Source organism: Eschrichtius robustus, chromosome 12 (assembly GCF_028021215.1).
Source record: "Eschrichtius robustus isolate mEscRob2 chromosome 12, mEscRob2.pri, whole genome shotgun sequence".
NCBI lineage: Eukaryota > Metazoa > Chordata > Mammalia > Artiodactyla > Eschrichtiidae > Eschrichtius > Eschrichtius robustus.
In genome coordinates, this window is record NC_090835.1 from 45,830,949 (window position 1) to 45,858,044 (window position 27,096).

The following is a 27,096-nucleotide window of genomic DNA, read 5'->3' on the forward strand; positions in this document are numbered from 1 at the left end:
TGGTGGCGCAGTGGTTGAGAATCCGCCTGCCAATGCAGGGGACACAGGTTCGAGCCCTGGTCTGGGAAGATCCCACATGCCGCGGAGCAACTAGGCCCGTGAGCCACAATTACTGAGCCTGCGCGTCTGGAGCCTGTGCTCCGCAACAAGAGAGGCCGCGACAGTGAGAGGCCCGCGCACCGCGATGAAGAGTGGCCCCCGCTTGCCGCAGCTAGAGAAAGCCCTCGCACAGAAACGAAGACCCAACACAGCCAAAAATAAATATAAAAATAAATTAATTAATTAACTTTCAAAAAAACCACCATCCCACACAGATCCTGATGGTTATAAAAAGGCCAGGAAGATGTTTCACGGAGACAGCTTTTCTCTGTCTTCCACCAGACCGTATTTCCTGGAGAGGAGAGCCTACCTGCAAAGGAGGAGGTTTCCCTCCACATAATGAGACCCACGCATCCGTGCAGAGATGGAGGATTCTCTCTTCCAAACACACTTTTTAAATGTATTCATTTTTATTCTCTTCCTTTAACACCCACTGATTTTTATCTAAAATTGTAGCTATTGATAAGTTCCCTTAGGACCTGAGAAATTTTGCATCCTAAATCATACAGGAACAGGAGGAAGGGGGCAGGGCACAAATTTAAAAGAATGACAGAGCCATTGAGGATACAACAAAAACTGGTTAGAACCCACTAGGTCCAAGAGGGTGGAAGATTCGACTTCCGGTAGACCCTGAGCTTCGTTATGCACTCATTGTAATACATTAGCATACATTAAATGACACGCCCACAGGTGCCATGACAGTTCAGAGGCCACCCATAAAAAGCCCAAAAGTGGGCGGTAGCCCAATTCCTGGAAATCCCTGCCCCTTCCCCAAAATAGCTGGAATAATCCTCCTACTTATTAGCCTATGAAATTACTGTGCCCATAAAAACTAACCACCCTGTATTTTGGGGCTGCTCTCGCCTTTTGAGACTGACTGCTTTCTGTCTGTGGAGTGTGTATCTCTCAATAAATCTACTTCTTACCTATCACTTCACCTCTCACTGAATTCCTTCTGCACTGAGACATAAGGAACCTGAGCTTCAGGTGTGCGACTTCAATTAAAAGACAGTGGGTCCGAGTTCCAGTCTGAGCTTTGGCTGTGTTTGAAACTCACCTGAGGTCGTGCGGTTTCAATACCAATACAAAGAATGATTATCGATTAATCATGTTGCGGAATGTGTGATTCAAAAATATCACTTGGGGGCTTCCCTGGTGGCGCAGTGGTTGAGAGTCTGCCTGCCAATGCAGGGGACGTGGGTTCGAGCCCTGGTCTGGGAAGATCCCACATGCCGCGGAACAACTAAGCCCGTGAGCCACAACTACTGAGCCTGCGCGTCTGGAGCTTGTGCTCCGCAACAAGAGAGGCCGCGATAGTGAGAGGTCCGCGCACCGCGATGAAGAGTGGCCCCTGCTCCCCGCAACTAGAGAGAGCCCTCGCACAGAAACGAAGACCCAACACAGCCAAAAATAAATAAATTAATTAATTAATTTTAAAAAAAAAATATCACTTGGGGAGCGAGGTCTGACCCATGATGAACCTCAATGTGCATTCTGAGAAGTCACATGAAAATGGTATGCTTTTTTTTTTTGCATGTATCTTTTTTTTTTTTTTACATCTTTATTGGAGTATAATTGCTTTACAATGTTGTGTTAGTTTCTGCTGTATAACAAAGTGTATCAGCTATATGTATACATATATCCCCATTTCCCCTCCCTCTTGCGTCTCCCTCCCACCTTCCCTATCCCACCCCTCTAGGTGGTCACAAAGCACCGAGCTGATCTCCCTGTGCTATTTTACATTTGGTAGTGTATATATATGTCCATGCCACTCTCTCACTTCGTCCCAGCTTACCCTTCACCACCACCCCCACTGTGTCCTCAAGGAAAATGGTATGCTTTAATGACAATCCAATGCCAAATGGCAATAAAATAGATAACAATGAAGAAGAAAAAAGGACAAAAACCTAAAAACTCTCTTTACCAAATCACTTCCAAGTCACAGTGAGGAATCTAGGATGACAAAAATCTGATACAGCTTATGACAGAGAAACTGGTCTAACCCTTCAAGTTGGCATGGTTTGCTCATTGGTACTAGGTCTCCTTGTTAAAAAGAAGAGACTGGAACATCTGAGACAATAGACTGAGAGCCCTTTGGCTGCTGTGCAGTTAGATGATTTGTTCATCAGTGCCTTCCCCGTCTAGAATCTTCCACAGAACTTATAAACAACATGTACACCATTTAAATAAATACCACTGCAACTCTATGCAATGTCCCTGCATTAATGACTTTTCTTTATCATAAAATTCCACCATTCATTACTTTTTTTAGTTGCAGAGGTAACACACCTATATGGAGCAATCCAAGGAATTTTAATATTTAATGCTAGTGGTATTGCTTTCTTAAATAAAGATATTCATATGTGCTAAAGGTCATTTCAGGACATGTCATAAAAACAGAGTCGTTTTGAACTCTTTTTGAAAATGCAGATTCCCAAGTCTAGGGACTTTTTTCTGTGCTCAAAAACTGGGTCCCTCATTCAAAAATCATGTGTCTGCATATGCACATTAATTACTACTAATGGTCCTCAACAACATGGCCCAGAAGAAATGAATGTCTGTGAGTTGGGGATGCTAAAGACAGATCTAAGACATTCAAGCTAAACAATCACAAATGCACTGAAACATGTAAATTACACTCACGCTAAACCGTATTTCATTTGTTCTTAAGCAAAGCCATTGACGCCCAAGATGATGATTTGTTTATAATTTTAAAAACTTATTTTCCATTTTAAGAAATGTTGAACATGAGATACTGAAGTTCAGCAGCTTTAAACTGTAAGTAACCACGTACCCACATTCAAATTTTCTTATTTCACAAAGAATAAAGCAACAATCTTATAACCTACGGAAAGTGTATTTCTAAACCTTAATCATTTATAATGAAAGTATGCTTTATACTCTGTTATTTTTGTAGAGGGTGTTTTTTTCTTAATTTAAAAAAAATTTTACTGATGGAAGTAAATAATTTGAAAATGGAAGTTTACTATTCTAAGCACTCAACTAAAATTCTTATTCTACCTTTGAAAATTAATCATCAGTTCCTTCATTTCAGTAGACCTTACAAAAATCTGGTACATCTGACAGCACAACAATTAACATGTTCACACCAACTGCCAGTCTCCTTACCCCACACAAGGTACTGTCAGGTGTACAGGAAAAACATGCCTAGGACATGACCTCTACCACTGCTAATGGCAGAGCAGATGATCCAGAATGCCCCTTTTGAGGAGAACAACTAACTATAAAAACTAGACGCAACACTGTTTAAATCTTCTTTACAATATTCAGTGCCTAAAAAGATGTTAAGGAATTCCCGAGGCCACATCAGGCTGGCAAAATTTCAAAAGTTTGACGATACACTATTGGCAAGACTGTGGAGAAACAGGTACTCTGATCACTGCTGGTGGGAAAGCAAAATAGTAAACCCATGTGGAAGGCACTCGGGCAGGATCTAGCAAAACTACATATGCATTTACCCTTTGACCCCACAGTCCAGGAATTTGCACTGAAGAGACACCTCCAACAGAAGGAAATTGCACATGCACCAGGTTATCTGTTTGTGATTGAAAAGATTAGAAACTACCCAAATGTCCACACATCAGAGATGGGTTGAACAACCTGTGATATACACACACATGATGGAGTGCTACACTGCTCTTATGAAGAAAGAGATGGAATATTTTCCAGTATCCATACTAAATGAAAAAGCAAAGTGCAAAAGAGAAAATATAGTATGTTACTTCTTGCATAAGAAAGAAAGGGGAAATAAGAAAACGTTATCTCTACAAAAAGAAACACTGGAAGGACAAGCCAGAAAACGAGACTGGTTACCTATAAGAGTAGGGAGGGTATGACGGAATGGTGACGAAGTGGACGGGATATATACCCCGGGGGAGAGGGGAAGGGAGTGATGCTGCTCTGAATATGTCTGTTTTTACAGATTTTACTTTTGGAAGCATGCTAACCTTCTACATACTCAAAAAATAAAATCAAAAAGCATAAGAAGGGAAGAAAAGAAAACCTAAAATTGAAAGCAAACTGAAAATAAATCAACTATATTTCAAATGAATATTATTCAGTATGACCACACTAAAAGGGAAGATGGGGGACTAATCCAAGTATTGACTGTACACCCCGGCCTTGCTGGGGTGACATCTGGGAGGTGGGGGGAGGAGGGAATTCTGCAAACAAATCCTGATTTCATGAGGTTTGTTTTCGTACTGGTTTGGGTAAAGCAATTCTGCAACAATTTCAGACATATTATAACATTAAGCAAAGGAGGAAATGTGCTGATGTCGCTGGAAGCCAGAATTTTTACAAAGGAAGAAAGGACACAAAAATATGGAATGGGGCAAGGCAAGAAAGAACCATGTGGGGATGAACTGGATTTGAAGACACTGGTGTGAACTCATGATTTCAAAATATGTTGACGTGTGTGTACATGTATATGTAAGTATGCATACAAGTGTGTCCTGTGTGTGTTCATACATGTACTTACATGTATATATTTCCTAGCTCTGTTTCTTGGAAGGGTCTAGAAGCTAAGACATCCCAGGAGAGAGGAGACACTTAGCGCCCTGATTGTGGTCTCTAAAGCCATTTCCCACGAAAGGTAACCAGGGTTCCTCAAAGAAATGACTGATTCCAGAGCCAGGTCAGGTTAGTTACAAGCTGAGGCAAGAATATCTTGCTGTGACACAAAGTAAAAACTCACTCAAAAAATGAGAGGGTATGTCACAAGGACAGAGGAGCCAACTTGAAAGGCCAAATCTGATATAATTAGAGCACCAAAATAATTATAGTAATGAAGCCATCGATAAAAAACAGGAATTTGTGGTAGACAGAATGATGGTAGACAGAAAGATGTCCACACCCTTATCCCTGGAACCTGTTCATTTGTTACCTTACACAGCAAAAGGGATTTTGTAGATGTGATTAAGTTAAGGAACTTGAGGTGTTTATCCTGGATTATACAGGTGGGCCCAATGTAAAATCAAACGTCCTTGACAAGAGGGCCAGAGTCAGAGAAGAAGATGTGACAACAAAAGCAGAGGTGAGAGAGAGAGAGAGAGGGGAGAGAGAGATTTGAAGATACTACACTGCCAGCTTCGAAGATGGAGGAAGGGGTCACAAGCCAAGGAATGCAGGCAGCTCTTAGAAGCTGGAAAAGCCAAAACAAACAAACAAACAAACAAACAAACAGATTTTCTCCTTAGATCCTCTAAAAGAAACACAGGTAGGCTGACATCTTGCTTGTAGCCCCAAAGACCCATTCTGTACTTCTGACCTACAGAATTCTAAAATAATAAATCTGTGTTTTTCTAAGCCACTAAATTTGTGGTAATTTGTTATAGCAGCTACAGGAAACTAATACAGAATACAAGTCCATGTCAATGATAGATAGATACATACATAGATATGCTAATTCATATCAGTTAACTTCATTTAAAAAATAGGCTTACATTAAGCTCTACACACTTTTTTATTAGAAAAAATTTTTCATATCTATGTAAACTTTTTAATATAACACAAAGATGTACTAATCCTAAGTATATAACTTAGTTAACTTTCACAATATGAACACACTCATATTACTAGCACCCAGATTAAAAAAAAAAAAGGCACTTCCAGGACATTTTGGACAAAGCCCCCTTGTAAACACTTAACTGCCCCAAGGGTATCCACTAACCTGACTTGTAACTGATTAGTTTTCTCTGTTTTTAAACTTAATGCAAATGGATCATGTTATTTCGTATTTGTTATCTTTGTCACAGATTAACTTTGTAAGATTTATCCATGTTCTTAAGTGTAACTACAGATCATTCATTTTCATTGCTGTATAGTATTCTATTGTATGACCAAACCATAGTTTATTTATCCATTAGATTGTTGATTGGCATTTGGATAGTTTCCCATTTGGGGCTATGAGCATCCTCTATATGTGTATGGGTGAACATATGCTTGCATTTCTACTGAATGTATATTTACAGGTGAAATTGCTGAGTCATAATATATTTATGTTTACTTTCAGTAGCCACTACCAAACAGGTTTCCAAAGGAATTGTATCAACTTACATTCCCACCAGAAGTTTCTGAGAGTTCCATTTGCTCTACATCCTCACCAACTCTTGGTACTAACTCAAAAATTTAGTTTCATTCAAGTTAAACTACTCAATGTTTATTAGCCTCCAGCTTTCAGTTTAAAAACTTACAAAAGGACAGGCTTTTCATTAAAAAAGGTATTATGGCTTAGCTTAAAGCCATGGCTTAAGCTTTTACGGCTTTTTTTTAAGTTTAAACAGATTATATTTTAGGCAACTTATGTATATTACTGTCAGAAATTTCTAATAAAGAATCATCTTTATTTTCCCCTTTGCTATTAATAACATTTTTTTTTTGAAACCACCATGAATGGGAACAAATTCTCCGTACAAACCAAATCATTATGGTATTTCTAACTGCTCTGCAAGCCACACTGATAATTTCCAACTCTGAGGCACTAAATGATCTAAACTATGGGGAAAAATGTGAGTTAAGTATTTGTGCTCAGCAAGAATTAAATGCATGTAACCACTTCCATATAACAAAGTACTGACCAGTACCCTTGAACATAGTTTGTGCCAACATTTCCAACAATGTGATACCCTTTGCGGTGCTGGATCTTCAATTTCATGTATTCCAGTCATGCTCAAGAAGAGGTAATTAGAGGATTTCCCATGAGTTACAGCATTAAAAAAATATTTTTTAGGAAGTCCATGAGTTACAATGATAGCTTTCCTATCATAACACAGGCTGTCCTTTCAATGATTATTATGGTAGCACTTCATGATTAGAAAGTAAACTAATTAAATGTCTAATTAAATATAAGTATAGACATTTGTAAATACTGGATCTTAACAAATTATCCATGGGGTTACTGCTCATTAAGGAAAAGACTCAATAAGCAACACTCAAGCAAATAGTATCTCAAAGGAAGACTGAGAAATCATTGCCAAGAAAGTGACCATAAGAAACAGGCTTTCTGGCAATAGTGGGTATGGTTATTTGGATTAATTCTCTCACTGAAAATTCACAATGAAAAACTGCCAGATAAAATATAAACAAACAAAACCTTAAAATATTTAAGACCTGCAAAGGCAGTGGGGGAGCTTTCCTACCAATTCCTGAATGAAAGCCTTAACTAGAGAGTTGAGTAGAACATATGAGCATGGAACTGATAGTGCTCTGGAGGCATTTACCAATACCACAAACACAAGGCTCCAATGGAGGCCAGTGGGACCAGAGAGACAGGGGTCTGAGTTCACGTCTGCCCAGCGTGTGGATTTTTGGGAGTGTTCTACACGGAGCTGGGCACTTTGGGGCGGGTGTGGGGATGATACCCTCAGAGTTAGGAAAACCAGATCTAGTCACCAACCCCTCCACATAAATTCACACTCCTGGGAACTGCTGAGAAGGCTGCCCTGAGAAGTTATGCTCTCAGACCTACAGTCTCAGGAATTTTCACACCGGGTACAAATGACCGTGGTCTGAGGTAGCCCTGACTGGCAGGGCCCCAACAAACATGAAGCCTCTTGGAGGGGGCAACATCCACACTAGGCTTGAGGGAATGCCCACAAACAGATTTCAAGTCCCATGACCAACACGCAGTAAACGTTAACAAGGTGTGCAAGAAAACAAGACGAAGTGGGTACGAGCAAGATATAACAGACACCACACCACAGTCTTCTGACACTGAAACTATGAGACAGTGTAAAATAACTACATCTAACAAATGTGAATAAACAAAGCACAAACTGGGAAATAACTATAAGGAACAGGAAATTATCAAAAGCAATACAGTAGATTGAATAAAACAGACAAGCAGAATTTCTAGTGACAACGTAACTCGTACACATGAAAAACAACCAAACTTTAAAACATTGTGGATGTATTTGGCACCAGACTGAACACAGAAGACAGAAACAGAGCAAACAAAATTAACCAGAATATAACACTGAGAGAGAAAAAGGTGAAATATACAGAAAGACAGTAAGAAGTATAGAAAATACAGTGAGAAAGTTTAATGTACACGGGATCCAAGCTGCTAAAAGGAGACAAAGCAGGGGAGAGAGAAGATAACCAGAGATGACGGTTGAGAATTTTGCAGAGTTGAAGAAAAAGGGACAATCCACAGATTCAAAAAGTACACAGAATCCTCAGCAGAATAAACAAAAAGAAGTTCATATTCAGTTATGACACAGTGAGTCTATAGAAACCAAAGGCCCTCCCCCCTCCACCCCAAAAAAAGTCTTAAAAGGAAACAAGGAACAGAGAGACAGATTATCTTCACAGGAAAAACCAACTATCAGTGAACTTCTCAATAGCAACAATCCAGAACATAAGATAATGAAATAGTATCTTCACAGTACTAAACAACAACAAAAATAACTGCCAACCTAGAATTCAACACTCAGAAAAAAAAAAATCTCCCTCAAGAAACAATGACTTTGGGACTTCCCCGGTGGTCCAGTGGTTAAGACCCCGTGCTCCCAATACAGGGGACCCGGGTTCAATCCAGGGTCAGTGAACTAGGTCCCGCATGCTGCAACTAAAAGGTCCTGTATACCTCAACTAAGACCCGATGCAGCCAAATAAAATAAATAAATATTTGGGGAAAAAAAAAACAAAGAAACAATGACTTTATCAGACAAAGAGTTTGCCACCAGCTCACCCAAAGCTAAGGAAAACTGTGAAGGATGAATGTCAGTCAGAAACAAGTGAACCCAGATGGAAGGAGTGAGAAGAAAGAAAGAAAGAAAAGCAAAAAAAGTAGTAAATATGGGGCAAAGGCAAATGAACATCATATTATAGTAGTAATGAGTATTCTTTTATCATTTCATAACAAAAGGGAGTTAAAAAGACAGAGAAACAAGACAGACTTTAAAATATCAGGCAAAAGTTACATAAATATCATGAGAGGACTAAATGGAGTTGAGTAGGCTATGGCCTGTATTTTACTTAAAGAAAAGATCATTTCTTTTTAAGTTCACCTTTTGCTACCAACCTTACATAGAGGAAAAAAAATGCAGAAAAAAGTTAGCCAACAGAAAAGAAAAATAAGAAAGTAGAAGTGGGAAAAGAGAAAATATGTATGACAAAGCTTGAAAGAAGATGGTGGAATGAATCTAAATATACTAACAATTACAGTAAATGTAAATGGAGTATATGATCCAGGGAAAAGTCAAATTAGATTTTTTTAAATACTATATGATATTTACTCGACACAGATCTAAACATAAGGACAGAGAGATGTTGAAAGGAAAAGAATGAGAGAAGATGTATCAGGAAGCAAGCAGGTATGATTACATTAAGCTGGGATGAAACAGACCTTAAGACAAAAACATTACTAGAAAATAAAGGTCCCTTTACAATGAGAAAAAGGTCAATTTCATAAAATGACATAATAATTTTAAATTTGCATGCACCTAATAATATGGCTTCAAAATATATAAAACAAAAACTACAGAACTACACAAGAATAAACAAATTCATAATAGCTTTAAAGGAGATCTAGAAACACTTCTCTTAGTAATTTCTAGGACAAACAGACAAAAATTAATAAAGATAGAAAAGATTTGAACAAGATAACTAATAAATTTAACCTAATGGACATATAACTGAATACTGCACCTAAGAACTGCAAAATACCTATTCTTTCCAAACACATACAGAACATCTACCAAAAAATTTTGTAATGGACTATGAAGCAAGTCTTAATAAATTTCAATAGACTGAAATTAGAGTATTTCTCTAACTTCAACGCAATTAAATCAGGAATCAATTATTAAAAAAAACTAAAAAGTGCCCATATGTTTGAAAATGTATTTATCTTAATAACCCATGAATGAAAGCAAATATTTTAACTGAAAGATACCAAAAATGCTACATACCAACACTTGTGGAATGCAGCTAAAGCAGTATTTAGGAGACACGATCTTCAATGCATATGTTAGAAAGGAAGAAATATTTTAAAAAATCAACTATTTATCTCAAAAAGTTAGAAAAAGAATGCAGAATAAATCCAAAGAAAGGAGAAAGGAAGCAAACAGAACAGAAATTAACAAAACTAGAACAAAATTAAGCAAACAGAACAGAAATTAATAAAATAGAAAAGAAACATATAGTACGTAGGAGATTAGCAAAACCGAACACTGGCTGGCTCTTTGATAAAGTTAGTAAAACTAAGAAACCTCTAGTTAGATTGTTCGAGAAAAGAAAGAGAAGGAAAAACAGTAAATAGCAAATATTTTTAAAGGATATATTATTAGATTACACAAACACTAAGAAAAATTGGCAAGAAAATACTATGAACTTCTTTATGCCAATAAATTTGAAAAACTACACAAGAAAACCAAAATCTTAGAAAGACGTGGACAAGCACGTCATAAAAGATTATTCCCAAATGGCCAGTAAACATTTGAAAAACCACTCAGCCTCATAAGTAGTCTTGACTATACAATTTAAAACTATGGTGAAACATCACTATACACCCATTCATTTAAAAGGCTGAAACAACAAGAATTGGGAAGAATGAGGACATGAAGTCCTGCAGTGCTGGTGTGAAAGTAAACTGGCACCACCACTCTGGAAAACACAATGTCACTTTCTAGACAAACTGAGTTTGCATATTTCCTATAACCACTAATTCCATTCCTATGTATGTACCCCAGAAATAATGCATGCTTATGTGGAGCAAAATACATAAACAAGAATATCTATAGCAGTATTGTTTGTAAATGCCAAATACTAGACATAGCCTAACGTCTATCAATGATAAATAAGTAAAATGTGATATATTCATATACTCAGATTTCTACAGTGGGACACTACACACTCATGAAGAATAAAAGCACAAAGATACTTAACAACATGGATGTTACAAACACTGAGCAAAAAAAAAACAAGTCACAGATGAATACACACTGTATTGAAACAAAGCAAAAGCAGGCAAAACCAGCCTATACTGTTTAAGAATGCAGGCACAGGCCCACAAAGGAATGCACAGGCATGATTACTATGAAAGTCAGGATAGTGGTCCCCTCTCCAGGGAGGAAAGGATTTGTGATTGAGGGGACTTCGGGGCTCAGAATGGTAACATTCTGTTTCGTTTTTCTTTAACTGGGCAGTGATTTCTTGAGCACTTGCTTTACAACAAGTCATCAAACTACACACACTTTAATACACTTTTCTGTATTTTATATTTTATAATAAAATACATTGAAAACAACCATAAAGAGCTGGTAGACATTTCCTACCCTCAAAAAATAATTATCCCCTCTCTCTTGAGAATGTATCATTAAAGTCCTAAGCTGCCATGTAAGAAGTCGGGCCACCCTGAAGTCTCCCTGCTGGAGAGACCCACAGAGATGGAGAGAGATGCCTGCAGAGTCCCAGCTGGAGGCAGACATGTGAGGGAGTGACCTTCAGATGATTCCAGCCCCAGGCACCACTGACTGGTACCTCCTCAAAGACCCTGAGTGAGAACTGCCTTGCTGACCTAAGTCAACCCCTAGAACCAGGAGAGAGAATACGAAACTGATTGCTGTGGTCCTCGTCTTACCTGGCTCCTTTTCTTGAGGGCTTTCTGCTGATGAGAACGTAGTCACAAAACTTTCCTCCCTCCTCTAAAGTCATCACTCAGCTCACCTAAGGATCACACTAAGGCACAGGTTCTCAAATGGGGGCAATTTCGCTGCCCAGAAGACATCTGGCAATGTGTAGAGACCTTTTTGGTTGTTGCAACCGAGGGGGGCTGGACTGGGTGCTACCCTCATCTACTACGTACAGGCCAGGGATGCTGCTGAACATCCTACAATGCCCGGGACATCCCCCGCAGCAAGGAACTGTCCATCGCCAAATGCCCACAGTCCAAGGTTGAGAAACTCTGTTCTGAGAGTCTTCGCTGTTGGTTACAACCAATAATCAGGCAAGGAGTAAGAAGGAGCACGCTGGGGGTAAGGTGTGGACCAGAAGGGAAAGAGAATAATGAGCAAAGAACCACCAAAAACAAGTCAACAAGGAAGGAAGGGATTTCTACTGACCGTAGAGCAATAGTCTTTCAGTAAAACAGGATACTGTATCACTGCTTCAAAAGTCGACAGGGTGATCTTGATAAATTCTTCTGATGCCATCAGTCCTAGAAATACAGTTAATTATTATAGATGTTTATTTACATGTCCAAAATCATAATATCAAAATACCTCAAGCAAAGATGTAAAATGTCCCATGGTCTACTCACCTATGGCTCCATCTATGTTAGTTTCTCCTGAGTCTACTGATTTAATATGACTCTGTAAAAAATAAAAATGTTAATAAACAGAGATTTTAAAATAGCTCTGATATAAGAACCATGCACAGAAAAAACTGAATATATGATCCTATAGATGTTCACCATGATTAACTCCAGGCAGTAGGAATCAAGTGATTTTTATCTTCTCATTATATTTTTCTACAGTTTCTAAATTTCATGTGATAAGTAGGCATTAATTTCTTTATCCAGAAGCGGAAAGATAATATTTTTAGAAAGTCTCCTGACTGAGTTAATGCACAAAAGTCATTAGAAATTTTTTTTAAAACTTCGATAATTCTACACTACACATGAATGGTAACTGCAAATAAATAATATTTATATGACAGTTCTTAAAAAAATAGTAACATTTTGCCCATACCTCTACCTATCGTTCTTAATGAAATAACTCATGGAAGGCATTAAGTACTAAATACATATTATGAACACTATAATCATAGTTTTTAAACATGATCATATGAATAGTATATATACACTATAAACTATAATCATTTTTAAATATACAAATCACTACCAGTGAGACTAAATGTTAGAATAAAATCAATAGCAATATAAGCACAGAAAGGTCAACCTGCTAAAGTGAGGATAATCCACTTGACACATAAACCATTTCCAATCTGCCACACTTACTCACTCAGTACATTGGGACATTAGTGAGGATGGCACTAAATCAGGACAAACAGTCATCTCAAAGGGAGGTCAAGCTTTAGCTACCCTGAGCATCAGTACTGCATCAAGATGCAGCAGTCAAAGGCCTGTCTTCAAAATTGACCACTGTTCTGAGACCCTCCTACATACTCTGTACCCCAACCCCAACTCCCTTAACTGTGCCCCACACACCATGCCCATGCCTCCCTGTGGGATGACCCCCAACAATGTTTCAGAGGCAGGCCTGAGCAGCTCAGCTGTGAACAACCTGGGGTGAACCTCCCAGACCCCAAGTGAGTGCTCCGAACAGAAGGGGTGCTCCGTGAACATGATGTGAATGAAACCATCACTGCCCTGGCTAATAACAGGCAGAGCACCTGTGCTGGTGATACACGGAGACACTGCAACTGAGTGCCTGCCCCTAGCTCACAAAATAATACATATATCGTATTTTAGATATGATAACAAATAGCAAATAAAATATAAGATAGCCTTGGAATAAAAAATAATTAAGTCAGCAATTAGCCTGGAGTGGAAAATATCAATAGATCTTACTATAATCCAATGATTTTCTTAAAATTTTTGGTAAATATAAAAGCCTATAGAGTGTCCTTGTCCCCACGGTGAGCCACAACCACCCCCCACATCTGCAGGAGACCCTCCAACACTAGCAGCATGTGGGATCTTCGTTCCCAGACCAGGGATCAAACCTGCAGCCCCTGTATTGGAAGCGTGGAGTCTTAACCACTGGACTGTCAAGAACATGAGATTTTTTCCCAGTCTTTAATGTGAGAACTGGGTGGAGCTTCTGGAGGTAAACCCCACAAAGTGTGCCCTACCTTAGACTGAGCCCCCAGGAGTTTTTAACTCTCAAGCTAGTTCATGCTGACTCTCCAATAATTCACCATAATTACTAAAGTGTTCCTACCAGTTTATTATGAAACATAGAATCAGTTAGGAAACATATGAGTTTGTTTCCTTTAAAAAGTGAGCTAGAGATAGCCTCGCCCACCAGAGGGCAGACAGCAGAAACAAGAAGAACTACAATCCTGCAGCCTGTGGAATGAAAACCACATTCACACAAAGACAGACAGGACGAAAAGGCAGAGGGCTATGTACCAGATGAAGGAACAAGATAAAACCCCAGAAAAACAACTAAATGAAGTGGAGATAGGCAACCTTCCAGAAAAAGAATTCAGAATAATGATAGTGAAGATGATCCAGGACCTCGGAAAAAGAATGGAGGCAAAGATCGAAAAGATGCAAGAAATGTTTAACAAAGACCTAGAAGAATTAAAGAACAAACAAACAGAGATGACCAATACAATAACTGAAATGAAAACTACACTAGAAGGAATCAATAGCAGAATACCTGAGGCAGAAGAATGGATAAGTGACCTGGAAGACAGAATGGTGGAATTCACTGCTGCAGAACAGACTAAAGAAAAAAGAAAGAAAAGAAATGAAGACAGACTAAGAGACCTCTGGGACAACATTAAACACAAAAACATTCGCATTATAGGGGTCTCAGAAGGAGAAGAGAGAGAGAAAGGACCCAAGAAAATATCTGAAGAGATTACAGTCGAAAACTTCCCTAACATGGGAAAGGAAATAGCCATCAAAGTGCAGGGAGCACACAGAGTCCCATACAGGATAAACCCAAGGAGAAACACGCCAAGACACATAGTAATCACACTGGCAAAAATTAAAGACAAAGAAAAATTACTGAAAGCAGCAAGGGAAAAACGACAAATAACATACAAGGGAACTCCCATAAGGTTAACAGCTGATTTCTCAGCAGAAACTCTACAAGCCAGAAGGGAGTGGCATGACATATTTAAAGTGATGAAAGGGAAGAACCTACAACCGAGATTACTCTACCCAGCAAGGATCTCATTCAGATTCGATGGAGAAATCAAAAGCTTTACAGACAAGCAAAAGCTAAGAGAATTCAGCACCACCAAACCAGCTCTACAACAAATGCTAAAGGAACTTCTCTAAGTGGGAAACACAAGAGAAGAAAACAAACCCAAAACAATTAAGAAAAGGTCATAGGAACATACATATTGATAATTACCTTAAACGTCAATGGATTAAATGCTCCAACCAAAAGACACAGACTCACTGAATGGATATAAAAACAAGACACATATATATGCTGGCTACAAGAGACCCACTTCAGACCTAGGGACACATACAGACTGAAAGTGAGGGGATGGAAAAAGATATTCCATGCAAATGGAAATCAAAAGAAAGCTGGAGTAGCAATACTCATATCAGATAAAATAGACCTTAAAATAAAGAATGTTACAAGAGACAAGGAAGGACACTACATAATGATCCAGGGATCAATCCAAGAAAAAGATATAAAAATTATAAATATATATGCACCCAACATAGGAGCACCTCAATACATAAGGCAACTGCTAACAGCTATAAAAGAGGAAATCGACGTAACACAATCATAGTGGGGGACTTTAATACCTCACTTACACCAATGGACAGATCATCCAAAATGAAAATAAACAAGGAAACAGAAGCTTTAAATGACACAATAGACCAGATAGATTTAATTGATATTTATAGGACATTCCATCCAAAACCAGCAGATTACACATTCTTCTCAAGTGCGCATGGAACATTCTCCAGGATAGATCACTTCTTGGGTCACAAGTCAAGCCTCAGTAAATTTACGAAAATTGAAATCATATCAAGCATCTTGTCTGATCAAAACACTATGAGATCAGAAATGAATTACAGGGAAAAAAAGCTAAAAAACACAAACACATGGAGGCTAAACAATACGTTACTAAATAAGCAAGAGATCACTGAAGAAATCAAAGAGGAAATCAAAAAATACCTAGAGACAAATGACAATGAAAACACGACGATCCAAAACCTATGGGATGCAGCAAAAGCAGTTCTAACAGGGAAGTTATAGCTATGCAAGCCTACCTCAAGAAACAAGAAAAATCTCAAATAAACAATCTAATCTTACACCTAAAGGAACTAGAGAAAGAAGAACAAACACAACCCAAACTTAGCAGAAGGAAAGAAACCATAAAGATCAGAGCAGAAATAAATGAAATAGAAACAAAGAAAACAACAGAAAAGATCAATAAAACTAAAAGCTGGTTCTTTGAGAAGATAAACAAAATTGATCAACCATTAGCCAGACTCATCAAGAAAAAGAGGGAGAGGACTCAAATCAATAAAATTAGAAACGAAAAAGGAGAAGTTACAACAGACACAGCAGAAATACAAAGCATCCTAAGAGACTACTACAAGCAACTCTATGCCAATAAAATGGACAACCTGGAAGAAATGGACAAATGTGTAGAAAGGTATAACCTTGCAAGACTGAACCAGGAAGAAATAGAAACTATGAACAGACCAGTCACAAGCAATGAAATTGAAACTGTGATTAAAAATCTTCCAACAAACAAAAGCCCAGGACCAGATGGCTTCACAGGTGAATTCTATCAAACATTTAGAGAAGAGCTAACACCCATCCTGCTCAAACTCTTCCAAAAAATTGCAGAGGAAGGAACACTCCCAAACTCATCCTATGAGACCACCATCACCCTGATACCAAAACCAGACAAAGATACTACAAAAAAAAGAAAATTACAGACCAATATCACTGATGAACATAGATGCAAAAATCCTCAACAAAATACTAGCAAACAGAATCCAACAACACATTAAAAGGATCATACACCACGATCCAGTGGGATTTATCCCAGGGAGGCAAGGATTCTTCAATATACGCAAATCAATCAATGTGACACACCATATTAACAAATTGAAGAATAAAATCCATATGATCATCTCAATAGATGTAGAAAAAGTTTTTGACAAAATTCAACACCCACTTATGATAAAAACTCTCCAGGAAGTGGGCATAGAGGGAACCTACCTCAAAATAATAAAGGCCATATATGACAAACCCACAGCAAACATGATTCTCCATGGTGAAAAACTGAAAGCATTTCCTCTAAGAGCAGGAACAAGATAAGGATGTCCACTCTCACCACTATTATTCAACAGAGTTTTGGAAGTCCTAGCCATGGCAATCAGAGAAGAAAAAGAAATAAAAGGAATACAAATTGGAAAAGAAGAAGTAAAACTGTCACTGTTTGCAGATGACATGATACTATACATAGAGAATCCTAAAGATGCCACCAGAAAACTACTAGAGCTAATCAATGAATTTGGTAAAGTTGCAGGATACAAAATTAATGCATAGAAATCTCTTGCATTCCTATACACTAATGATGAAAAATCTGAAAGAGAAATTAAGGAAACACTCCCATTTACCACTGCAACAAAAAGAATAAAATGCCTAGGAATAAACCTACCTAGGGAGACAAAAGACCTGTATGCAGAAAACTATAAGACACTGATGAAAGAAATTAAAGATGATACAGACAGATGGAGAGATATACCACGTTCTTAGATTGGAAGAATCAATATTGTGAAAATGACTATACTACCAAAAGCAATGTACAGATTCAATGCAATCCCTATCAAACTACCACTGGCATTTTTCACAGAACTAGAACAAAAAATTTCACAATTTGTATGGAAACACAAAAGACCCCAAATAGCCAAAGCAATCTTGAGAACGAAAAATGGAGCTGGTGGAATCAGGCTCCCTGACTTCAGACTATACTACAAAGCTACAGTAATCAAGACAGTATGGTACTGGCACAAAAACAGAAACATAGATCAATGGAACAGGATAGAAAGCCCAGAGATAAACCCACGTACATATGGTCACCTTATCTTTGATAAAGGAGGCAAGCATATACAGTGGAGAAAAGACAGCCTCTTCAATAAGTGGTGCTGGGAAAACTGGACAGGTACATGTTAAAGTATGAAATTAGAACACTCCCTAACACCATACACAAAAATAAACTCAAAATGGATTAAAGACCTAAATGTAAGGCCAGACACTATCAAACTCTTAGAGGAAAACATAGGCAGAACACTGTATGACATAAATCACAGCAAGATCCTTTTTGACCCAGCTCCTAGAGAAATGGAAATAAAAACCAAAATAAACAAATGGGACCTAATGAAACTTAAAGGCTTTTGCACAGCAAAGGAAACCATAAACAAGACGAAAAGACAACCCTCAGAATGGGAGAAAATATTTGCAAACAAAGCAGCTGACAAAGGATTAATCTCCAAAATATATAAACAGCTCGTGCAGCTCAATATTAAAAAACAAACAACCCAATCCAAAAATGGGCAGAAGACCTAAATAGACATTTCTCCAAAGAAGACATACAGATGGCCAAGAAGCCCATGAAAAGCTGCTCAACATCACTAATTATTAGAGAAATGCAAATCAAAACTACAATGAGGTATCACCTCACACCAGTTAGAATGGGCATCATCAGAAAATCTACAAACAACAAATGCTGGAGAGGGTGTGGAGAAAAGAGAACTCTCTTGCACTGGTGTTTGGAATGTAAATTGATACAGCCACTATGGAGAACAGTATGGAGGTTCCTTAAAAAACTAAAAATAGAATTACCATATGACCCAGCAATCCCACTACTGGGCATATACCCAGAGAAAACCATAATTCAAAAAGAGACATGCACCCCAATGTTCATTGCAGCACTATTTACAATAGCCAGGACATGGAAGCAACCTAAATGCCCATCGACAGACGAATGGATAAAGAAGATGTGGTACATATATACAGTGGAATATTACTCAGCCATAAAAAGGAATGAAATTGGGTCATTTGCTGAGATGTCAATGGATCTAGAGACTATCATACGGAGTGAAGTCAGTCAGAAAGAGAAAAACAAATATCGTATATTAACCCATATATGTGGAACCTAGAAAAACGGTACAGATGAACCAGTTTGCAGGGCAGAAATTGAGACACAGATGTAGAGAACAAATGTATGGACACCAAGGGGGGAAAGCGGGGGCGGGGGGGGGGGGGGTCGGGGGTGTGTGATGAATTGGGCCTTTGGGATTGACATGTATACACTGATGTGTATAAAAGTTATGACTAATAAGAACCTGCTGTATAAAAAAATAAAATAAAATTCAAAAAAAAGACTATATATAACATACACAAAAGCAGATATATAGATAGATTTTATGTTATAAAGAATAAAGACTCTTAAACCCACCATTCGAGTTAAGAACTAAGATATTCCCAATTCTTTGCATGAGCTTCCCACATCCCACCTGCCTGTTATTCCTCCAGAGATAACCACTGTCATGAATTTATCATTTCTTCAGCATTTCTTAATAGTTTTACCACATATACATGTGTCTCTAAATACTATATTCTTTGTTTCAGTATTTTTAAACTTTACTGAAATGATATCAAACTGTATACAGTTCATACAGATGGGGCAGCATGTAGCCATTAAAATGTGAAAAAAAAATGTAAGATACATGAAAATAGTTATGATACAACGTTAAATGGAAAAAAGAATACAAATCTATATATACACAACATAGTTTCCACCACATGTGTTGGTATAAGTCATATACATATCTTATACATACATACATAGATTTCTGCACACAAATGCATATACATGAATTGAAAACACTAAGTAAACAACAATATGTTAACAATGGTTGTTAAACATTGATAGTTATAGGTGATTTTTTTCTTCCAATATCACTATAATTTTCTACATTTTCTTTAATAAGCATATATTTTATACATGCTTGAATTCTTCAGTCTATCACTAAAACAAAAAAGACTAACAACGAAATAACATAATAAGTAATAAAAAGAGGCACTGTAAGCTTTTCATAATAATTTGGCTGAAATAATTTCATAAAATTTCAACATGGGCACATAACTTTTGCTGAATACATATGGATTTGATGTTGAAAAGAGTTCATAAAAAGATGTCTTCTGACTTCAATAAATCTACTTAAATGTCTATAGCTTACTTAAGTAAAGAATGAAGAGGGAGAACAGTGTTTATAGTATGATCTTTCTATATAATTTTTTAAAGAATATATAGATAATATACAAACATAGATGTGAACAAAAATTTTCGAGGAAGAAATCACAGGAACCACTCGCAGAGGCTCCCTTTGGGGAGGACTCCTGGCCCAGGAGGTACGCTTTCACTATTCATTCTCTGCTTTTCTGCACTGTTGGAATTTTCTAGCTATGCACATGCATTAATTTGTTTTCTGTTTTAACAGCGACAAGGGTTTTCTAGATGGTGAAACTATAGGGTTCTTTCAATTTATTTTCTTCCTTATACTTCCCCAGTTTAATTTTTAAAAAAATCCCTACTGAATGTTTCATTGATTTACCAATTTAAATCTCTTTGGATCTATTTCTTCTTCTTCATTCTCAGTGTAATAGGAATTAATCAGGTGAGAGTGAGGACAGGGCAGGAGGCATTGCAGATCCAAGGAGAGGAGGGAACATATGAACAGTCATCTAGGTGAGCGCGAAGGTGTATAAATTAGGAAAAGGCACTAGATGTCCCAGTCTGCAGAGAGGGCTTGTTTGAGATGAGCAGCCATGAATTTAAAGTGAGTCCAGCTATTTTCGTCGTGTTTTCCTCTAGCCATACTTAGTCACTCAAAGCAGGGGTGGGGTAGGTAGAGAATTAAACTGAACGAGGGCTTGGGTTTGCCAGAGGAGGACAACGGAGGAAGAGACAGGAAAGGGATTACGGGTGTGTGTGGCAGGGATAGGGGTTGAACCAGGGCCTCTAAGCGGAGTAAAGAGAAAAGTCACTGGGCCCAGGGAGGGCAGGATGGTGAGTGCAAAGTGGTAAAAGGCCAATTTAAGTCTCAGAGGAATTAAAAGGCTGCTGGAGATGGGGAGCAGGGCTAGAGAGCTGAAAATCAGGCGTGGGAGCCAGAGAGCAGTGACGCTGAATATAAGGCCATGGGCGGAGGGAGCTGAGAGAGGGAAAGACAAGCTCATGGGGAGAGAGGTGGTCGAGGAGCTGAGAGGCTGAGGTGCTGGAAGGATCCTCCCCAGGGATACCCGATTCTCTAAGAATGACAGTGAGCCCAGTGCTAAAAGACTCTGAGCGAGAAGCAATGACCCAGAAAAATCTGTAGATGACCACAGCACATGGGGCGTCTTCTAAGGGTGTGAGCTTCAAAGCTGGGAGTTTAGCAGGGGAACAAATAGGATGGGCACTTACTGTGGGGCAAAAAAATGGCCCTATCTAGAGAGAGAAAGGGAAAGCTGTGCCTCCAGGGCAGACCAGTGCCCTGCATTACTATGCAGTACTTCAGAGAAGCTGAGAATAAGCTCTCAAAGCAAGGTGGGTATATCAATTCAGGGTCTGTATAAAAAAAAAAGAAAAGAAAAAAGGAAAAGAAAGGAAAAAACCTTACAACAAGAACATTCGTGTGGCAATGAATAAGTATACAGTCAGCAGAAACTAACACACCATTGTAAGGCAATTATACTCCAATAAAGATGTTTAAAAAAAATAATTATATAGTATATTTTTAAAAACACAAGAGTACACTCACTCTCTCTGCTTTATCTGCTACAAGTGAAGTCACAATCTATCAACAAAACAACATTCACTTAAAATAAAAATCTGGGGCTTCCCTGGTGGCGCAGTGGTTGAGAGTCTGCCTGCCAATGCGGGGGCACGGGTTCGGGCCCTGGTCTGGGAGGATCCCATATGCCGCGGAGCGGCTGGGCCCGTGAGCCACAATTGCTGAGCCTGCGCGTCTGGATCCTGTGCTCCGCAACAGGAGAGGCCGCGATAGTGAGAGGCCCGCGCACCGCGATGAAGAGTGGCCCCCACTTGCCACAACTAGAGAAGGCCCTCGCACAGAAACGAGGACCCAACACAGCCATAAATAATAAATAAATAAAATTAAAAAAAAAAAAATCTGCAGGGAATTCCCTGGCAGTCCCGTGGTTAGGACTCGGAGCTTCCACTGCAGGGGGCACGGGTTCAATCCCTGGTCAGGGAACTAAGATCCCGCAAGCTGCACAGTGCAGCCAAAAAAATAAAGTTAAATAAATAAATAAATAAATAAAAATCTGCAGAGGGCAGGAGTATGTCTTTTAATAATCATCCCAACACCCAGGATGAGTAAAGATTTATCAGTGACAGAGATTGCAATCATATTCTTATGTGAAAAATCACAATAATTTTATCATTTCTTTCATTTGAAAATTTGAATTTTGATGTCTTTTTGTAGAAAACTATAACCACCACACAACCACTGTACTTTTATAAACTAATGAGGCCAGAACTTAAGAACAAAGTCCTCTTCCTCAGCTCATTAATCAAGAGCACTTTCAGAAGGACACAAGAAACACAGTGAACATCAGGATAATACACATCATGAGTTCTCAAACAGATTTCCTTCATGTCATTACTTCCTGTTTCTCAGCCCAATTCAACGGAGGCTCGAAAGAACTACGGAGAAATTAACCGCGGAACTTCCTCATAGCACTTCCCTAGATGCTTCACTGCTAAAAGTATCCCTAGGTACTTTTTTTTTTTTTTTTTTTTTACTGGAGAGGGAGGCAGATACAATGGCACATTGCTTGTGCCAATACGAAGTGAAAATAGAAATTATCAGCTATGTAGTCCCCTCTTTGGCCTGGACCCTTTGAAAGCTTAATAATGGTTTAAAAGTGCCCTGTTAAATTGCTTCCAAACACTTGCCTCTTTAAAACATAAGGAGACCAAAACTTTATTTTACTTGGGGAAGAAGAAGTGTTTACAAAAAGTTAATTCCTCTACTCATTCCTCCATATAAGAAGTACCCTGAATTTTTTCTACCAAAAAGATAAAAGATGTCTATAGGTTAACAGGCAAACCATGCCTGGTGCCAGTAGGAAAACTGAAGCCAATGGGAAGCACAGTTCCAATGCCCCCTCCAGCCTGTGCCTTCAGGACCCTTCTAATGAGGGGAGATCATACCAACCCTGACTGCTGTCCCCACACCACCTGAGGCAGGCCAGCAGTTCCTGGAGAGCTCCTTCAGCAGAAGTCCAAGTATACAGCTACTAAAGGTGGACCAAGCTTGAATACCTCAAATTAAGGTGTATTTTTTAAACATAAAAGGACAATAGGCCTGCCATAATACAGTAGCTACTCAACCAGACATATTTTAAGGAACACTAAAACTAATATTTACCTCCAGGTAGAACAATAGGGCTTTCACAACACAGTGCTAAGGGTATACACATGAATGGTCTGGTCCCTCAGGCCACCAGGACAGCAGAAGCACTGTGCCCTGGCCAGTTCCACAAAGCCATTCTGCACACTGGCCTACAAACATTTATAACTGTGCAGCCTTCCCACCACCACCCCCCAAAAGAACAAACAAACAAACCCAAAACCTCTCAAACAACTTCAGGAAAGCCTTGCCTATGCAAAATGTAAAGTAATTATTTTAAAGCAGAAAACTCAAGAGGCTTTACTGTGCAAATCTGCACCAAGAACTTCTAAGGGGCTGTAGGCTGCCGGGGAGTTGCCTATGCCTCCGGCACCAGAGGGGCACTGTGACTTCAACAATATTTGTGGCATCTTCTGAGTAGACTGTGAATCAACTCACAGAAGCAACATCTAACTCTCAACGGTTCATCATAACGTACACTAGAGCTGGGTGGGTAACTAAATCCAGGTCCTTGATTTTAGCCAATACTATTCTCCCTGTACTAGTGTCTCATCAGTGCCATCAACACCGAGTAAAGAAAGATGAACACACAGCTAAGGCCAAATAACAGATGAGGTAAGAAAAATAGCAAAAGATTTCTGGGACTGGCCGTGACTCAAACCAGGAAAATGGTCCCAAGAGAGCCAAAAGACCTTTTTCATTATGTGTATAATCTCCCAGTACTTGAGCGACATTATGCTAAAGAATTTTCAGTAGCACAATTACCTTTGAACTAGGCAAGTTATTTTCCATCCCCTGAAAGTGCTTTTGTTAAGAAAACCCATACAGAGCCCTACAGAACACCCCCAACCTTCAAAGGGTACACCCACTCATGGGAGAAGAAGATGAGGAGGCCCTTTCTCAGTGGAAGCCGATGAATTACATGGAGCAGATGAGGTCTCCCTAAGAGACATATCTGTAATTCCTGAAAGTCCACAAAGACTTTTATGTTGGAGACACTTGGTAGTTCCTTGAAAACCTAAACTGTACTCAGTTAATGTAGGCAGAGAAAAGTACTACACATGAGAAAAAATAAGAGAATGAACACAATTATATCTGTCCCAAACAATCACTGTGCCAAAATATTCCAAGGTGGGCTACAAGGGCAAAATTACTATTTTCAGGCATCAATATGTTAGAGCAGTGGAGTTACAAATATAGAATTATAGTTCTGCTAAAAATGATGCCCACATTGTCCTTTAAAATGATTAAGAAGCAAATTAAAGGAGGTGGCAGACAAAATTCTAATAATTTTCAGATTCATGAATGTGCTACAAAAATTATGTGCTTTGTAGAATTCAGGACTCAAGGATGATAACACTGTGAAAATGAGTACAAAAGGACCCGCACTGCACTGACTAAACACACTGCTTACAAAAAACCAGTGACCTCTCTACTCAACATTCATACTTCAAAACATCATACTTCACCGTATGATGACTCTTCTAGGAAACTATATTCTCACTTGTGGGTGGCAATCATTTTTTTTTTTTTTTCCAAACAAGCAGTAAAATTGAGACGTTTACTTCATTTTAACTAGATACCTATATGACATGGCATCTTGAAAGTCTCCGTTCACTGTTTATTATTAATATCAAAGTAAGACCAAAGATGTTGTGTGACGAATGTCTTAGTTTTCCCTTTGTACAGCTCCCCATTTTATCAACAGTACCTACTGTAACTATTCCAGGCAAGGGAAGAAGATAACATAATTCACGAGCCACAACTTGAACAAAGAGACTATTTTTTGTGAGCAAAAATCAAAGTGAAAGATAATATGATGATTCGTTTTTCATTGTTACTCATCTCATCAAAATTAAAGGCAAGGTTAGATTGAGCTCAAAAAAAAAAAAAAATTGAGCTCAAGTTAGAGAAATACCATCACAAAAAGAGACACTGCACAAAACTCAACAATGTTAGCCAAAGTAAATGATACTATATTCCCAGAATTCCATTTTTTATATATGTATAAATCTGTTCTCTTTCAGATTCTTTTCCATTATAGGTTATTATAAGATACTAAATACAGTTCCCTGTGCTATATATAGTAGGCCCTTTCTGGTTATCTATTTTCTAAATATTAGTGTGTATATGTTAATCCCAAACTCCTGATTTATCCCTCCCCTACCTTCCCCTTTGGTAACTATAAATCTGTTTTCTATGTCTGTGATTCTGTTTCTGTTTTGTAAATAAGTTCATTTGTATCATTTTTTTTAGATTCCACATATATGCAATATCATATGATATTTGCCTGTCTGACTGACTTTGCTTAATATGATAATCTCTCTAGGTCCATCCCTGTTGCCGCAAATGGCATTATTTCATTCTTTTTTATGGCTGAGTAATACTCCATTGTATATATACGTACCACATCTTCTTTATCCATTCTTCTGTCCATGGACATTTAGGTTGTTTCTATGTCCTGGTTGTTGTAAACAGTGGTGCTATAAACGTAGGGGTGCACATACCAAAGTGTATCAAAGTGCACACTTTAAATATAAATATATAAAAATTTTTTAATTTATTATTTTAAATTTTTTCATGATGTTTAATATCAAAATCTATGAAATTGTTTTCTATGGACTTATTTACGCTACTTGGGTCTGTCTCTGAACAAAGTGCATTATCAGGAGAGAATGTATTTTTCCTCCAAATGTCAAATTTTCTTACAGTCAACAGATAAAAATATAAAAAGGATCACTTCCCTAGAGACAAATAAATACCACTAAGATTTAAAATTACCTCATTCTGACACCAAATCCCACAAACAGTAGAGACAGCCACATTTTTATTCGGAACGTGAAGAATTCAGCATTACTCACAAGAATAGTTCCGTAACTGAAAAGGAACTCTTCTGTTACAACTTGAGGTCGAAATACCTGTGTGATGAAAGTTTCCACAGATTAAATCCCGAAAGCCATGTACAAAAGAAAAATGAAAATGTTTTGTCTGAGCTGATGTGTCTCAGCTCCAATTTACAAAGAAGGGAGTCACATTTATATACATTTTTTCCAAACAGGATGATACCTGAGACGTTACGAGGTGAAGCACTATAGGCATGAGGGGGAGACACATCTTCAGCTGCTTCGCTTGAACGGTGGATGGGTGTTTACGACCAGAAACGTTCACCAAGGCGTTCAGAATGTCACCTGCGAAGCACACCCCAGAGCACACGTGAGGTTAGAGACCACAGATACGTAAGGACCACTGGTTGTGGGCTGAACACTAATGGGACTGCTGAGTGAAGCAATTAATCTCCAAATAAAAGAAGTGGGTAGAAGCTGCATTGTTTTATTCACAACTCTTGACATTACAACAGAAAGTTGTGGCCTCTGGGGTCAGGATGGATATAAAATTGATCTCTCACCTAGAAATTTAAAATAGAAATGATTTTTTTTTTTTGCACTTTCCGAATTTCAACCATGAGCACTCATTACTTTTGTAAACAGAAAAAAGTTATTAAAAAATTACAAGTGAACAGATTATAGATCAGAATTCTTTAATAATAGAACAGGATGGTAGTAATAAGATATCAATTCCTAATACTGCTCATTGGATGGCAAGTCCAATAATAAATAAAACTTGTTTGTTGGATACCTAAATACCTCATCTCCTGAGATAGGACGAGTCAGGTAATAAGAAACTCAACTACCAATTGACCAGCTCATGGCCTTTGGTTTGCAGATTTTAAAAAGGTTACAATCCAAATAAATTTTGAAATGCTCTATTTTCAGTCATTAACAGGCAAAAATCTCCCACAGTTATTAGTAAGGAGCAAAAAGTTACTGTCAAATCAGCCATGAAGATATTTCCATTACTTTGATTTAATATTCTGA

The 27,096-nt window shown here is 38.3% G+C and overlaps 1 protein-coding gene across 4 annotated transcripts in view; it reads right to left on the bottom strand.

Moving 5' to 3' along the window:
• ULK4 (unc-51 like kinase 4) overlaps positions 1-27,096 on the bottom strand; it is a 540,948-nt gene that overhangs the window by 343,993 nt on the left and 169,859 nt on the right. For all 4 annotated transcript variants that reach the window (XM_068558236.1, XM_068558233.1, XM_068558235.1 and 1 more), the window contains 4 exons: positions 26,288-26,409; positions 26,083-26,139; positions 12,380-12,431; positions 12,183-12,277 (listed from right to left, as the gene is read on the bottom strand). In XM_068558236.1, the coding sequence (XP_068414337.1) occupies positions 12,183-12,277; positions 12,380-12,431; positions 26,083-26,139; positions 26,288-26,409 (326 nt within the window). The remainder of the gene's footprint in view (positions 1-12,182; positions 12,278-12,379; positions 12,432-26,082; positions 26,140-26,287; positions 26,410-27,096) is intronic.